The 16,860-nt window shown below is 41.0% G+C and overlaps 1 protein-coding gene across 1 annotated transcript in view; it reads right to left on the bottom strand.

The window, feature by feature from the left end:
- LOC127613504 (ankyrin-1-like) overlaps positions 1-16,860 on the bottom strand; it is a gene marked incomplete at its 3' end in the record, with an annotated part of 46,214 nt that overhangs the window by 5,742 nt on the left and 23,612 nt on the right. Inside the window, exons 27-39 of the mRNA XM_052084568.1 lie at positions 16,684-16,787; positions 16,328-16,363; positions 15,230-15,454; positions 15,007-15,105; positions 13,011-13,165; positions 12,569-12,780; positions 12,273-12,480; positions 11,641-11,737; positions 11,319-11,547; positions 10,493-10,618; positions 10,293-10,415; positions 10,172-10,204; positions 10,067-10,088 (exon numbers count right to left, since the gene is read on the bottom strand). Coding sequence (XP_051940528.1) covers positions 10,067-10,088; positions 10,172-10,204; positions 10,293-10,415; positions 10,493-10,618; positions 11,319-11,547; positions 11,641-11,737; positions 12,273-12,480; positions 12,569-12,780; positions 13,011-13,165; positions 15,007-15,105; positions 15,230-15,454; positions 16,328-16,363; positions 16,684-16,787 — 1,669 coding nt within the window. The remainder of the gene's footprint in view (positions 1-10,066; positions 10,089-10,171; positions 10,205-10,292; positions 10,416-10,492; positions 10,619-11,318; positions 11,548-11,640; positions 11,738-12,272; positions 12,481-12,568; positions 12,781-13,010; positions 13,166-15,006; positions 15,106-15,229; positions 15,455-16,327; positions 16,364-16,683; positions 16,788-16,860) is intronic.

Genomic DNA, 16,860 nt, shown 5'->3' with positions numbered 1-16,860 from the left:
TTCATTTGTCTTGTTGTGGGAAGAGGTCTAGCTGAAGAAAGGCTCGATTCATCTGTGGGTTTTTCACTGTCAGAACAACTTCTGCTGCTTTTCCCAGAGCATTTACTTTGACCACCGTCTGTCTCAGATCTTGTTCTGCGAATCATGGTTGGGTCTTCTGTTTTGCTAACCAAACCGGGCTCATGGTTCTCACAGAATCTTTCCAGTTTTAATTGGCTATCCTCCTTTGTGATACTGCCTTGATTCACATTGGCCTGTGCACCTGAAAAAGACATTTCAATGACTGAGCGCTGGTCGTCTTCCTCATCCTCATCAGCAGAGGAGTATAATAAATCACAGCTTTGCCTTGGGTATGCCAATGTCTCCGTCATTGTGCTTGACTGAATATCGGCAATTGTGGAGTCACGATAGTTTATTCCAATGCCAATAAGGCCTTTGTCAGTACCTTCAATAATGGTTAGCGTCTCCAATTCTATTGGGGAACCCAGTTGAACGTCTGTTGAGCAACCAAGATCAGCTTCAGAAAGGTGCTTTTCACTCTTTGACATGTCACATGATGGTGTCAGGAGAGTTCTGGGTTTGGGAGTAGGAATAATGTGCGTTGTTGGCTTCTGCACAACTTCCTCTCCAACTGAATCCCTATTGTCAAATTTTGACAAGGTGTTTTGCTCTTCCCCACTCCCCTCTGAAACAACTTCATCCACTGGATGTTCCTCGATTTGAAAAAAATTATATCCTTCAAGATTTTCATCAAAACTTCTTGTGAGATCAATTGCGCCCCCTCTGGTCATTTCAAATAGCTTTCCCTCTTCAAATTGAAATTGATCAGGGGTTTTGGCATCGCTTGGTGATTGAGCAGATGATTTATGAAGTGTTTTCCTGTCCTCTGCTCGATCATAATCATCAAATGTCTTCTGTTCATCAACTTGTCCATTGTCGGTTACAGAATCGTCAAACCCGGATGTACAACATTGGGTTTCTCGGATATCCACTGTAGTTGAAGGTTCAGCAATTCCTTGGAGTAGGTCACCGTTTTTTTCATCAGGATGGAGGTCTTCTGTAACAAAGCTATGAAAATGCGAATCAGCAGCTCCCCTGTTTGAATTATTGCCACTGTCATGTATTTCAGATGGGCCTTCTTCCAAGAGTTGTGGAGACTCTTCATTTCCTGGAAATTCTGGGTTTATTTGTGACTGACGTTCTCCCCTCTCTTCATGTATACTATGACTTGAACCAATATCTGTTTCTACAACGTTTTTTTCAAAATATTCCCCTGGTGTATCTGTAGCTGTGGCCATTTGTTTATCTAGCTCAATATCCACATCATCATTTATCTGTGATGATGCATAAGGGGATGTATCCCTTTTGGTTTTGGCTTCCTGTTCCATTTCATCAAAAGTTTTGATCCTTGCGGCCATTTTAAACATCTCCTCTTCTGGGGTAAATTGATTGATTGTGGAATAATCCTCCTGTTCATCTTCATGGAAAGAAAGATAGTTGTCACCTTCCATTTGTGTGACGTTTTCTGGTTCATTGTCATCTTCTGGTATATTTGCATCAAAAGCTATACAAGCTTTAAGTTGTGATGCATACTCCTCATACACAGCTGCCTTGGATGGCAATGGTCGGTCTCCGGGGTCATCTGATTGAGTGGGGCTTCCTTCAAGAGAATCTGGACAAGGGGATTCTCTTGTAGGGCTTGGCTCAATGGAATCAGGGGATTTCTTCAAAGACATATCTTCCACAACCGGACTTGCCTCCAGAGAGTCTCGTGGATAAAGCTCTTTATCTGGTTCATCAACACTGTCAGTATCAAGGTTCTTTAAATCAACTGGCCTTCGTGGTATAAGTGCGCCAGTGGTGGCAAAATTGGCATCTTCTTTATATTCATTCATGCATTCACCCATTGTTTCATATGGCTTTGGAAATTCCTTAGTACTTTCACTATAGTCACTAAAATGTGACTGTACACCAGCTGACGCATCCTCTTGAACCAGGAAACTCTTCCAACTTTCTTCCATCACCTCATGTGAGTAAGACGTGCATTTTATTTGCTTTGATATGGCCTCATCTGAGGGCATTGTGCCATTTTCAGTCGAAAATGTACTTGATTTTCTGTCAGTGTCTTTTGATATTATAATTTGGTTGCAGGCCTCATGGACAACTTCCTCGATGGGGTGGCATTGCATCAGAGCTGGTTCTTCCTTTAAGTAATGATCTAAGTCATCCCCAAGGAGTGACAACATGCCTGACATATCCCCCCGAGTTTTATTATCTTGTCTGTATTTCTTTTCATCAGTGCAAACTTCCTGGAGTGATGCCTTGATAACTGAACTTGGACTGACTTCTTTGCCTTCAACTACATGAGTCTGCATCTGTGTCATTGTCTCTCCATTGTGTTTATTGTCATTTTCAGGGTTCTCCTCACTAAGAGATGTATTGAATTTAGTCAGAATAACTTGTTCAAATTTCTCCTGAATAATGTCCTCTTCTGGAGTCTGATATTTCACTGGTCTATCCATCAAGCATTGGTCTAAGTCACTCTTTAGCAGTAATATCATACCCGGAATCTCCTTTATTTCAGTAGATGGTTGATATGAAGGCTTTTGCCCGTTCCATTCTTGTGTGATTGGGAGCTCTTTAGTCAAGGCCTGACTTTCACCTATTTCTTGTGTTGTGTGATCCACTTTTACATCATCAGTGACATACTCCTGTTTCTGAAAATTAGTTTCTTCCTCTGGCCAGATAGTCACAGACTCTGTGATTTTAGTCAAGTCACTTAGATTGACTGACAACGTCCCAGAAAGTTCTTTTAGGTCTTGGGGGGCTTTGGAAATTCCATACTCATTCTCTGTGTCTTTGGCTGCATTTATTTCAAATGATTGATGATCCACGTTTGCATGATCGGTTCCTTCAGGTCTACCCACAACTTTGTGATTTATTTCAACAGAAACAGATGAATAAATGTCTGTCTCTTGTTCCTTTCTTAAGATACTTTGTTCAGCCTTTTCTTCAAAAACCTGTTGTGGTGGTTTCTCATCAAATTTCTTTTCGAGACACTGATCCAAGTCAGTTGTTGTTAGGCACAACAACCGTGACTTATCTTTCACAGCTCTTGGACCCTGGTTATCGATGTTCTTGCCGATGTGGACTTCTTCGAGTAGTTCTTTTTCAAATGTGATTTCATCATTGTCATCGCTCATCTCAGGGGCCATTGCAAGTCCTTCGCTGTCCCCCAAACTGGAACAAGATGTCCTAATTTCGTCTTTTCTTCGAACAGTTTCTTCAAAATGTTTCAATTCTTTGGCAAACTGAAGCTTATGTGAGACAAAATTGTGAATGTCTTTCTCATTTCCTTTGGTTGAGATAAGTGGTTCTACATTTTCCTCAAAAATATCGTCTTGGTCTGATTCCTGATTTTGATCCAAGTCATTGTTCATTAAGGACACCAAACTTGACATATCTGTCACTGCCGTGGGTATCTGGTTATTGATTTTCTCTGAAATTTGAACTTCTTCATGTTGTGGTTCATCAATTGCGATTTCTTCATTTACATTCTGCATCTGAGGGGCTGGAATAAGTTCCTCAGAGTCATCTCCCAAACTGGAACAAGGTGTCTTATTTCTGTCTTCTCTTATATGAGTTTCTTCAAAATGTTTTTGTTCGGTGCCAAATGCAACCACACTAGAAGCTAGTGGAGATTTGGCTTCCTCTTTTTCCTTTATAAGGATAATTTGTTCATAGTTTTCCTCAATTATCTCCTCTTGTTGTGGTTCATCTGTCAGAGGCCAATATTCGAGACACTGATCCATGTTCATTTTCATTATGGACACCAACCCTGACATATCCTTCACTGCTGTGCGTCCCTGGTAATCTGTTTTCTTGCCAATGGAAACCTCTTCAAGTAATGGCTCATCAGTTGTGATGTCGTCATTATCGTTGTACACTCCAAGTTCTTCATAGTCCTCTCCCAAACTGGAACACAATGTCATATTCCTATCTTCTATTTTGACAGTTTTTTCGAAATGTTCCTCTTCTGTCCCAAACCTGGCATCATCAAAAGCAAAGAGATGAAAGTTTTTCTCGATTCCCTTTGTTTGTATAACTTGTTCAATATTTTCCTCAATTACACAATCTTGTGGTGGTTGATCTGGTACAAAAGTTGTTTCGAAACTTTGATCCAAGTCGTTTTTCAGTAAAGACACTAATCCTGATATCTCTCTCACAACTGTGGGTGCCCGGTTATTGATTTTCTCACCAAAATTGACTTCTTCAAGTAGTGGCTCATCCATTATGATTTCATCATTATAATTGTTTATCTGAGGGGCCACTGTGAGTTCCTCATAGTTATCTCCCAAACTGGAACGAGGTGTCTTATTTCCCTCTTCTCTTCTATCAGTTTTTTGGAAATGTTTCTGCTCTGTGCCGAACCTAGCCTTATTAGAAGCAAATGGATGAATGTCTTTCTCTTGTTCCTTTATTGGGATAATTTGTTCAAAATTTTCCTCAACTATATTCTCTTGTGGTGTTTGATCTGGTACGCTTTTGAGACATTGCTCCAAATCATTTTTCATGAAGGACACTAACCCTCTTACTGCTATTGGGTCCTGGTTATTGGCTTTCTTGTCATCATGATCATCCTGGTTAATCTGGGGGGCCACTGTACATTCATCATAGTTATCTCCGAAACTGGAATGTGGTGTCTTGTGTTTGTTTTCTCTTATATCAGTTTCTTCAAAATGTTCCTTTTCTGAGTCACATGCAGATGCATCAGAAGCAAATATGTCTTTCTCTTTTTCCTTTGTTCGGATAGTTTGTTCAAAGATTTCTTCAATGATGTCCGCTTTTTGCGGTTTATCTGTTACAGGACCAGATTCCAGACACTGATCCATGTCCATTTTCATTATGGATACCAACCCTGACATATCTTTCACTACGGTGGGTGCCTGCTTAACTGTTTTTCTGACAATGTGGACTTCTTCCAGCAGTGGTTCATCAGGTGTGATGTCTTCATTGTCAGTGTTCACCTGAGGGGCCACTCCAAGTCCTTCACAGTCATTTCCCAAACTAGAACAAGATGCCTCATTTCTGTCATCTCTTACTTCAGTTTCTTCAAAGTGTTTCTGGTCTTTGCCAAATCCGGCCACGTCAGAAGCAAGTGAGTGTACGTCTTTCTCCTTTACCTTTGTAAGGATAATTTGTTCAATTTTTTCCTCAGTGATAGTCTCTTGCAGAGGATGATGAGTTGCAGGTGTAGTTTTGAGACACTGATGCATGTCAGTTGTCATTAACGACACTAACCCTGACATATCTCGCACTGTTGCAGGTGACTGGTAATCCATTTTCCTGCCAATGTGGACTTCTTGAAATAGCGGTTCCTCAATTGTTTTTCTTTCAGTTCCATCATCGTATTGCGAAAAAAATGCATTTCTTCCATCATTGCTTGTTAAACACTCTTTTTCTTCATCACTTACTACTTCATCCAGGAGCATCCCTTCAAGTCCATCGTAGTTCTGTGCGACACTTGAATGATATGACTTATTTTTGTCTCGTTCAGAACTTGTTTTTGGCAAATTATTCTGTTCTTCTGGCCAACCAAGCATTGGGCTGACCTCTTGAAACAGATCCAAATCATTTTTGTCTGACATTAGCCCATGTCTCCTGTTTGGACCTTCTAATTTTTTACATTCACTCTCTGCTTCCTCATTTTCCAACTTCAGTGACTGATCTTTAATGTTTTTATTATCATTTTCTCGTTCTTTATCAAACTCAAGACTTCCAGATGAGAATGTGCCGGTGTCATTTTCCTTTTCCTTAATCAGGACAATTTGTTCAAAATGTTCCTCAATAATAAACTCTTGTGTTGGCTGATTTGGTTCAGAATTGGTTTGTAGATACTGATCCAAGTCTGTTTCCATGAAGGACGTCATTGCTGACATATCTTTAGCTGATGTGAACGCCTCCCTATCTGTGTTCCTACTAATGTGGACCTCTTCCAGTATTGGTTCCTCAACTGTGATGTCTTCATCTTCATTATCATTGTTCATCAGATGTGTAAATTCAAATCCTACATCAATCATTTGATCATCAATAGGAGAAATAGTTCCCCCGAATGAACTGCACATTGGCAGCCTATCAACCAGTGTCTCCACATCAGATCCTTCACTCTGAAAGCTCACATCTAAGGCTGTGGATGTTTGCTTGAAAAGCTGGTACTCAGGACTTTCTTCCAGCTCAGCCTTTATGTCAGCACTAAAGTCCTCAGAAGGCCTGCGGTCGGGGCTTATCTGCAATTCTTCAGATAAAGTCATACCGGTGCTGAGAGACTGCTCTTCCACTTGCATCATTCGCCAGTCCCTCCTCGTTAATAGTTCTCTCTGAAGACTAGTCCTCCCCTTGTCATGCTGAATTACATCAGCATTGTCTACCTTGTTTCCAAAACAAACGTCATCTGACATTAACTCTGATGCATCAGGGGACTTGTAATCTGTAGTTCGAATGTTAGATTTTGCTTCCTGTGGGCGAGTAGCTTCTTTGAGAGCGACTGCTTCTGGTGCCGAAATATTCGGAGGAGAATCGGAGTCATACTTAAAGAGCCCATCTTGGCATTTTGAAGGCTCTTTCCCAAACTGGAATGCTTTTGTTAGCTCTTTAACGGACATACTTTGCTTTACAAAAGGTTCAGTTGACTTTTTGCTTGTGTGAACACCTTTGTCATCACAAAATGTGACCGTCTTTCCACCATTTGCATCAGAGATTAGTAGCGATTCCTTTGAGGTATCTTTAAGTATGCCTGTTGGTGGATTTCCAGAGCCAGCTTTGTCACTTCTTTGAAAGTCATTCTCATGATGGGTACTGCTAGGGTGTTGACTTTCGGATTTTGGTGGCAGTTTTGGACTTTGGTCAGTCTCCTTTTTATCTTCAAAATCTGTTATTTCGATTGCCTGTGTGGAATCACAAGACGCCAATGCTTTGTGCTCAAAAAGCCCCGATTTATTTTTTGAAGGGTCCTGGCCGGTCTGGAATGCTTTCATCAGCTCCTTAACAGACATTGTCTCTTCTAATCTTTCTGTCTGAGATCTGGGGGATTTGGGAACACTGGGGAGCTGTGGCATTTCATCCTCCATTTTTGTTTTTGCAAGGGACGGTCTTAGAATCTGTACCTGAGCATGTTTAAGGCCTTCCTCCTCTTCAACTTGGTTTTGTAAGGCTTTAACCCGGTCCTTTATTGATCCGATAGGTGTTTCAACCACACAAGGAGAAATTGGTGGATCTATTACTGGTGCATGAACAAGACCACTCTCATTCAGAACAGCATCACCATCTAATGACTCCTCAGAGCTCATCCTTTCAAACTCTCCTTCAGAGCTACTATATGCAGAACGTTCTCTGTCTCGTATTTTTCTCCTAATAGGTTTCTTGATGTCAGGAGGCCTTCGTTTACCATCAGACTTCACAGTAAGACATTCAGCCGTTTCTTGGACAACCTCCTCCTGAGAATGATCCATCAATGCAGCTTGCTGTTTCAGGTTTTTGTCTATGCCAGGGTATGAGCCCATGCATGCCAGGTCCTCTGTGGCAAGTCTGCTTAAAGTGCTCTTTGTCTCAACATTCCTTGCTTCAAGTGACTCTAAAACTGAGAACCTCTTTGCTTTTCTTGCACTATCCTCTTGCGCTTCCTCTTTAGAGTTACTAATCCGGTTCCTCTGAATCCCTCCAACCTTTCCAAGCCTCTGTTGTAGTTCGTAGCTGGCAAGAGATTCCTTTTCTTCATTCCATCCAGAACCATCTGCCTCCAAATCTTTCAAGTGATCTGATTGCTCAGAATTCACAACAGGAATTTTTACGTCTGACATATCAGACAGAAGATCCGGGCTAGCAAGGGCTGCAGGGTCCAGAGGTTGACTCGTTTTCAGTGAGAACGTTGATTCAGATTCATCATCTTCAGTTAAAAACGTTCATCAACCAAAAAGAGGAAATGACATAGGGGACAAATGAAGTGGGGAGGAGAGACATCAGAAAACTTTGATCAAGACAATGCTGTTAAAATCCAGACTGAGTTCAGAGATCAAGGAAGGATGGCTAGGATAGAGAATCAGGAAGTCTTCAGAGACTAAAAGATGGGGAAAAAAAGGACCAAAAAACAGGAAAAAGTGATCCAGAAGTTTTAGCTGAGTAGAGCAGCAATAGCCTAAGCAAAGCCCAGAAAAATACTTCATGTGGAATTTGAATGCCTTAACTAGTAATTGATAATAATGGTAGTGTCCCAATTCATGAGAGAGGAAATCAAACATAACGAAAATAAAATTGCCAAACAGAACAAAAATAAACAACCAAGAACCAAACATTGTATGGAACAAAGGGACAGGATGGAGAATGGAGAAACAATAATCTCTCAAGATTGCCAATGACATGGAGAGTTATGTGTGGCAAAAAATCAAGTACTAAAGCCAGTTTAAATAAAAGCTTTTGGTAACAGCGTAATGAATCCCGACCTCAAAAGGAAATTAATTTTTTGCGATAAAAATGTGATCCGTATTCCGAGTACTATTTTGTGATATTTAACAAAACCAACTCAAACACAGATAAATTATTGTAAATTAAATAAATAGTTAATCAATGAATGAAACTGGTGTGTGAGGTGAGTAAAATCAATGGAGTTGTACAGTCTTCCACTTAACCGTTATGATAAAATGTGACTATGGATGTAATTTACAGTACAGTCAAATAGATAAAATGTAACCACAATAACCAGTAAATAAAAGATAATTGTAGAGGACAAAGTGGTAATACAAGGTAAAATTAAATTGAAAATATATTAACGTTAAAAATAATTCAGCAAAACATATTTTCCATTATTTCTGTACAGAGCAAAACAAATTTGCCCCTGGTTCCCAAAATAACACTGCACTATTATTAAATAATACTGTCATCCTTGATGAATGAGGTCAAGCTCAAATAGCATGGAATCTAAATTAGTTGAAGTGGATTCAAATAAGTACAATTCAAAGACCTCAAAAAGAGAAAGAAAGAGAGCAAGGGAAGCAAAGAAAGAGCCACTATGGCAGAATTAGTGGAAGGGAAATGCACAGCCAGAGCATAGCCACCAATAAGGAAGTGTTAGGACAGCAAAGTAACACAGCAAGGGGGATTCAAATTTTAAGTAACACATCAAACAGTGCATATTTTGGCATATACATGTTTTCCCGGGGCTAACACTATGTCACAACCTTTATGATCACTCTATCATCTGTTCACTAATGTCATTGTCTTCATCTTGATTGTAAATGTGTTATGTAACATGGAATTACAAATGAAAAGTAGTACTTCAACATACAGTACAGTGGTGTCTTGAGATATGAGTTCTATTTGTTCCATGACCAAGCTCATGACGCAAAACACTGATATCAAATCATATTTCCTTATTGAAATAAATAGAAATACAATTTATTCGTTCCAGCCTCCCCACAAAAAATCGTTTTGTGGTTTTAAGGAGGAGAAATAGCACCGTATAATGTTGTATTTTATAAATACATAAAATAAGAACAGAAATATAGAGAATGTAAAGGATGAAACAGTTTGTCCATCATGATTTACTCATGCAATTCAATGTATTGGACTGTTCTTTCAGGTGTGCGCACCTTGGCCAACTGGAGACAGTGTAAAACTGAACAGTCATAAAGACACAAACGAACAAGAATAGACTTTTACTACTACTGTTAAGTGACTTAGTAAAATGCTGTATATTCGACATTTCTCAGATCACTGCCATGATACAGGAATCTCAAATTTGTGCTCACAAATTGAAGCTAAAAAAAAAATGAAAATCCTCTCGATAACAGATCAAATCTATTAAAAAAACAACTCACGAGTCGGGTCACTCGTATTTCAAGGCACCACTGCATGTGCTTTCCATTAGACAGTGACAATTGATATTTAATAGAGTGTAGAATGGAGTACTGTAGTTTCAGATCATGTAACAGATTACAATGAAATTTAAATAGTAATGCCAAAGATGCTGATCACTGGTTCACACATTTCTTAAAACTGTAAAAGCTTCACTTACATTTCTTGTCACTCTTCTCACTCTGCATGTGAAAGTGGATAAAGCATAGATATCAGCAAATGTTTTATTTCTTGTTGCGAGAGTGCATCAGGAAGGTCTGTTTACCTCGTCATCCATGTCTTGCTCAGAATCAGACTCCTATTCGAAAGAAGGAAACAAAAATGTTTCACAGTGACAAGTTTCACATCAACTATTTTTTAAAATTTAAATTCAATTTTAGACTGACCTTGGAATATGTTGGGAGAGTTATGTTAAGGTTGCAGATCGCATTATGGTTCAAACTGCGGTATGTGCGTGGTTCTTTCGTGAAGGAAAGCCGACCGCATGGCTCCTGTGCCGTGTCCCTAATCTGTGCATCAATTAAAAAATACAAATCAATCGCCGAATGAACTGGTAGAAAGCTGAAACTTATGTTTTCTAACATACTTTAATGAACAGGGCTAGTCTGTTCTCTTTGAAGGCAAAGAAGCTGAAGACATGATGCTGCCCACTCTTGGTTAGCGGCACCAGGTTTCCAAAACAGTCAGCAAATATGGGTTTTCCTTCCAGGACCTGTGTTAATATAACAAGAATTATCATTATTTAAATACAGTATTCAAATTAAAAAAAAGATCTGCTACTCTCTTCATATTACACACAAGGTCAATATTCGGTACACTTGCACCGTCAGTCGTAATGTTTAGCCCCTCTTATGTTGTAAATGATATGTACTGGACTCTTAGGCAGTTATCTCCATATAACAAAGCTCTATTCGCAAATCTCTTTCAAAGTGACATCAACTGGGCTCTACTGGTCTAGAGAAGTTCTCACTTAGACTTTGAAAAGAGGAGCTTCAGGGCAGGAAGTATAGTTGACCAAAGCTATAGAGAAATGAAAAACGTGTGGAAGTCTTGACTCTTAAAGTAGCTTTTGTGATAAAAAGAGTTGCATGCTTCACTGGTTCTTAGATTGTGCTCATTTGCATTTAGTTTTAGTTTTCTGCCATTAAATTTGCATTCCACTGAGCACATTTCCATGACATTCCCTCTGCTGTGCCAAATCGGTTAACACCCGCAGCGAGCCTTGCGCTGACATGAAAATCAGGATCTGCCTCTATTTCTTGTGGAATGTTTCATGTGCCACGTTAGAAGCATATTTTCCTCAAACATTTCAGTTAAAAATTGTGCATTTGGGATGCATGACATGACATTTGCATATTTCATTTTGTCTGTCGAGCAGATTTAAGTCCTTCCACTCAAAGTCAACACTGCACCTCAACATCCCGGCTTCGTGCAACTTCTGTGAAGTTCTCTTGCTGCTCCAGCGTCTTGTCCATTTTGTCATCAGTCATGCAGAAACAGCGAAGTCGTGCTTCAATGGGATCCAAGGTCTTGGCAAAGATGACAAACTTGGCCATGTATGGGACACAAATGATCTCTCTGTACAACTGAGAGCCAAAACTAACAGAATCCTGGACTTGTCGGCAGTCAATAAGCCAGAATCTAAAATTATACACGACATGACAGAGTCAACGTCATTCCATACACGGCGGTGGAATGTTCATCACGAAGAGGTGGACTTCACATGAACTTTACCTTGCTGACACATTGGTCGTGAAGGAAACACACTGATTAACAAAGGTAAGAGGTGTAGAGCCGGTGATGTCTTCCCATTGCGCAGGTGTTGTCCCGCCTGAAACAGATACAGGTTTTGTTCCATTCATTTTCTAGCCCACTTCTCCTCACAATGGGCGCGGGGCGTGCGGGAGCCTATCCCAGCTGTCTTTGGGCAGTAGGCGGGGGACATCCTGAACCGGTTGCCAGCCACACATAGACGAACAACATCTCTCTCTCTCACACACACACACACACACACACACGCACACACACACACACACACACACACACACACACGCACACACACACACGCACACACACACACACACACACACACACACACACACACACACACGCACACACAGACACGCACGCACGCACACACACACACTTAGGGACAATTTAGAGTGTTAAATCAGCCTGCTATACATGTTTTTGGAATGTGGGAGGAAACCTGAGTACCCGGAGGAAAGCCACGCAGGCACAGGGAGAACATACAAACTCTACACAGGGAAGCCGGACCTGGAATTGAACCCGGCACCTCTGCACTGTGAGGTCAACGCGCTAACCACTTGACCACTGGGCCGCCCACAGGACTTTCATAGACTTACCCGTAATACTACAAAGCAAACGTAGGGTTGGTGTTTCCCCGCTGTACACAGATCCGACTCCTTCATTGTTTGAGCTTTTGGGAATCGGGATTGTCATGGTGATTGGTTTGTGGAACTTCCTTCTTCTTGGTTCCAATGTGACAATTGGACTGAATGTGGCCTTGTTGCCAAGGATTTTTCTCACCACATCAACTTCGATGGGTTGAGCCTGAGACACATAATACCATCAAATTTTGACATCTTATTGACCACTTCATATGCGTCTAACCAATGAACTGCTCATGTGTGGTACAGACCTGTAGCCCAACTCTGATCTTTTTGGTCAGGGCTCCCTCAGGAAAGACAGCCTGTACCTGAGGAACAAGGGTGCTACTGAGGACACCGCCCTCTGGACCGATCAGATGGCTGTCCTGTTTGATTCTCGACACCACAGCAAAATACTGTGGAAAGTCTCGCGTGATGATGCGGCAGATTCTTTTCTTCTCAAGCTCCTCAGGAGAATCCAGTTCTATGAAATCCAGAAATGCTCAGCATGAGCAACGGAGAGTCTTTTATGTTTTATGACCAATAGTGTTGACATTTTACATTCAACAAAAGCAAGACTAAAATCAAGACTCTGAGCCCAAGACCAATTTCTTTCCCCAATATATATGCTATTGATCTAAAATGTGTCATGTATTTTTTTTTTGTATCTTAGTGAAGAAGAGTCAAAGTGATTCAACCACTTTGATGCCTTACTTTCATCCATTCCATTCAGTATCTGGTTCAGCTCCTCTTCAGTGAAATCGCAGTGGTGCTCCCTCCAGTTTTCTCCCGTTTCACTCCTCAAGATGACCAACTCCCTCTCAGTGCCCCTCAGAGCAGCAAAATGCGGGATCTCCACAATCACGGGACTAATGGGAGAAACCAAATAATCTAATTAGAATTATTTCAGCAATAAAGTTAACATATGTCAAAAGTTGATAGGTGCGTTAAATTGTGAACCGCCTTTGAAAGGAAAGTAACAGCATTTGAATATTAGGTGCAAGCCATGCATCGGGACATTCATTTGTAAAAATAATGAATAAATTCAAAAGGAAAATATACCGATCACTATGAACACATTGCAAGACAACAAAACAAGATCAGTGGATGTGCAGTATAAATTCATGGGGAGAACTCAACAATAATACTGGAATAAACAGCACATTTAAGACTGGTGTTTTAAGCCTTTATAAAGGCATAATTTTAGTCTGAAGAAGAAAAATCGAATTCGATATCTCATTCGTTCTTTCCTTTCTCAGTGGCAGGCGAAAAACAAACCAATGGGGGGAAAAATGGCTGAATCTTTTATTATTTGCTGTGTGTCATCCTACATGTGGATATCAGCAACTTTCCTAAAATCAATTCTGATGTGTTCCTTGTTAAGAGTCACACATTTTGTTCCATTGCTAACCAGGATGCCTTGGCACACTAGAGTGTCATGAAAAATCAGGGGTGCTTGACCATCAATCTTTGACAGGTGAGGAAATGAAATACTCTTCCATTGGCTGTCGGAGGCGGCCCGGTAGTCCAGTGGTTAGCACGTCGGCTTCACAGTGGAGAGGTACCGGGTTCGATTCCAGCTCCGGCCTCCCTGTGTGGAGTTTGCATGTTCTCCCCGGGCCTGCGTGGGTTTTCTCCGGGTGCTCCGGTTTCCTCCCACATTCCAAAAATATGCATGGCAGGCTGATTGAACACTCTAAATTGTCCGTAGGTGTGAGTGTGAGTGCATATGGTTGTTTGTTTCTGTGTGCCCTGCGATTGGCTGGCAACCGATTCAGGGTGTCCCCCGCCTACTGCCCGGAGACGGCTGGGATGGGCTCCAGCACCCCCCGCGACCCTAGTGAGGATCAAGCGGTACGGAAGATGAATGAATGAATGAATGGCTGTCGGAAGGTACAATAAAACTTTGACTTCACCTTTTGCCATCCACACAATGTAAGTCATGGCTTCATGAGAATGATAAGCTTTGTATTGAATGAAACAGTCAATTTGTGATGAAAGTGAGATGAAACCATCATTATTTCAGTTGTGTGCTTTGAGATTTTTCAAATGTAAAATGCATGCCTTGACTCAATCAAGGTTGGGAGACACTGTTCTAAAGGAAATATAAGTGTCCATGTAGTAATGCGGTTGATGGATCAGTATCGTCATCCTGACTGACGGTAAACAAGCTAACGTACTCTGACTGATGCTCATTACCAGACTTCTGGGTTATATAAGCCGGATCACCGAAATATTCAACTGAAATTCAAACCAGTGGCCTGTTTTTCCATTCGTAATCGTAACCTAAAATTGAAATACGACAAATCAGACATTTTTTTCATATATTTGCATTAAATTAAAAACAATCACTTTTTCCCGTAGTTTTTTTCTTTGACTATTGCCAACTGAATATGGAAAGGATGAATGATATGCACATTAAAATGTCGCAATTCAATTAACATTCTTTACTTGTCAGCAAAAGGAAGGTATCTGAATACACAAGCTCGTGCCGACTGTGTACCAGCCCACCTTTCAACTAATAACTTGGACACTGTGCTGCCCCCTTACTAGTTTGGAGTGCAATATGAATCGATAGCTCATCCAGACAAATTATACCTTCAGCGATATCAAAAAAGACACAACAACACAAAAAATGAAAAAGAAAATTAAACAACACAATCTTGGATGAATACTGGATCTTGGGGTGGGCATGATGGGCCACTCCTACCCGAGGAACTTGGTTCCTGGAGGACCCAGTTGTAGGATGCGACTGACCAGGCTCTCGCCCTCATTCAGAGGGGGCGGAGCTGTGGGAAGGTGAAGCTTACTGATCCATGTGCAGCACAGGAAGGAGTGAAGAAGACAGTATGAAGAGAACAGCGTAAAACCACTCACTCACACACACACCTCAACGGCCACTCATGCTGACTCCGACCCCAACACACACTTACCCCAGAAACTGGGCTCCAGTGGGTCCCACTTCAATGATGCGACCAGCCAGCCCCTCACCTTCAACCATCGGGGGCATGGAGGCCAGACGGTGTCTTTTTACCAGCCTGCATGTCACCCTCGTAGGGGCAGAACACTTCCTAGGCGGCACGATGATTCTTAGGCCATTATGACGGCAGCCTCGCATGGCACCGCCTCTTGCGTCTACCATGAAACTGACCAGAAAGCTAAAAGGAGAGATGCACACCACAATTAGCATAAAAAGCTTGTATAATGCTGAATAATTTTGTCAACTATGTACTGTAACTCCATGCAGAAAAGGAAAGATGGGAAAAGGGGTTCAGGTTCCATCATCATTCAGCGTTGTTATCAACACAAGGACACGATGGTCACAGTTGCTTCAAGGCAATTTTCAAGTTTCATTCCATTGAACAGGTTATTTTGCAAGCAAGGCAGGCAAATCGCAAGATTTCTTTCGGGATACTTATCCATCCTCATGTGAAAAAAAAAAAACAATTGAAAAACTTGAGGCACACTTGTCTCCATGATTTCTTTTTAAGACGCCTGCAATAATTAAACAAGATAACTTACACTGAATAGTTAAACTCTATGTATTTCTCATCACACTTGCCCTCATAAACAATATGAACTATTAAAAATATCTGTCGTTAGTAGTGTGACATAGCCTTATTCTTCTTGCTATGATTATGACTACATGGAAATAATGTGAAATCTCCCTGTACGACAAAGCTGATCAAACTACCGGTATGTACAACTACAGACATAAAACATTGTAAATTAATCTCTGAAAGTGTCAATATGGATCGTAATGATCAGAATTTAGCATTCAGCTCTCGTCTATTGTATTGATTGTGTATCAGATTACGACGATGACCTGGAATTGATCAATCTGGGGAACAGATTTGGGAAATCGGTAGTTAACAAAATGTGCAAGATTGTGCATTAGCAAACCATGCATGGAGGAAAATGGGAGATGGAGGAACGTTTTGACTTTTTATTGGAAGGCAAATCTCAGAGTATATGAGGAAAAGGACAGACGGGAGGAGTCAGAGAGCGAAGGCAAAACAAAAGAGAATCACCTGCTATTGTCATGGTCTAGGCAAGGAGACGAATGGCTAAAAAGCAGAATACAACAACACACGCAATCACAGATCACAAAAGACGAGTGTGTGCGGAGAAGCCACAAGACAATAAAAAAAGAGGAAAAATAATAATTGACGAGTGAATTAAAAGTGAGAAAAATCTAATACAAAGTAAAAAAAGTGACTCACTCTAAACATGCAATGATATAAAATGTGTGTATAAGCAGCCTCATTTAAATGACACATCAACGGTGTCACTTCCCCAACAAACCCGCACCTGCGTGTGTATGTGTGTGTGTGCGTGTCTGTGTGAGCATGTGAGTGTGTGTGCATGCGCTTATGTGACGTCATACCCAGAGTGCAGCAGACTGGAGGACAACACCACATTATCAAGGTGCTCAGCCCCCCAGCTCAGGCGGAACGAGTCCTTGTCTTGTTCCCGTGACAGCGCTGACACCTAAAGACGAAACAAAACAAGACTTGTCTTTGACTCCAATTGTCAAAACATGTCAGTATCTTCTTTTCTTTTT

Source organism: Hippocampus zosterae, chromosome 13, assembly GCF_025434085.1.
Source record: "Hippocampus zosterae strain Florida chromosome 13, ASM2543408v3, whole genome shotgun sequence".
NCBI lineage: Eukaryota > Metazoa > Chordata > Actinopteri > Syngnathiformes > Syngnathidae > Hippocampus > Hippocampus zosterae.
This window is presented reverse-complemented; position numbering and strand designations above follow the sequence as displayed.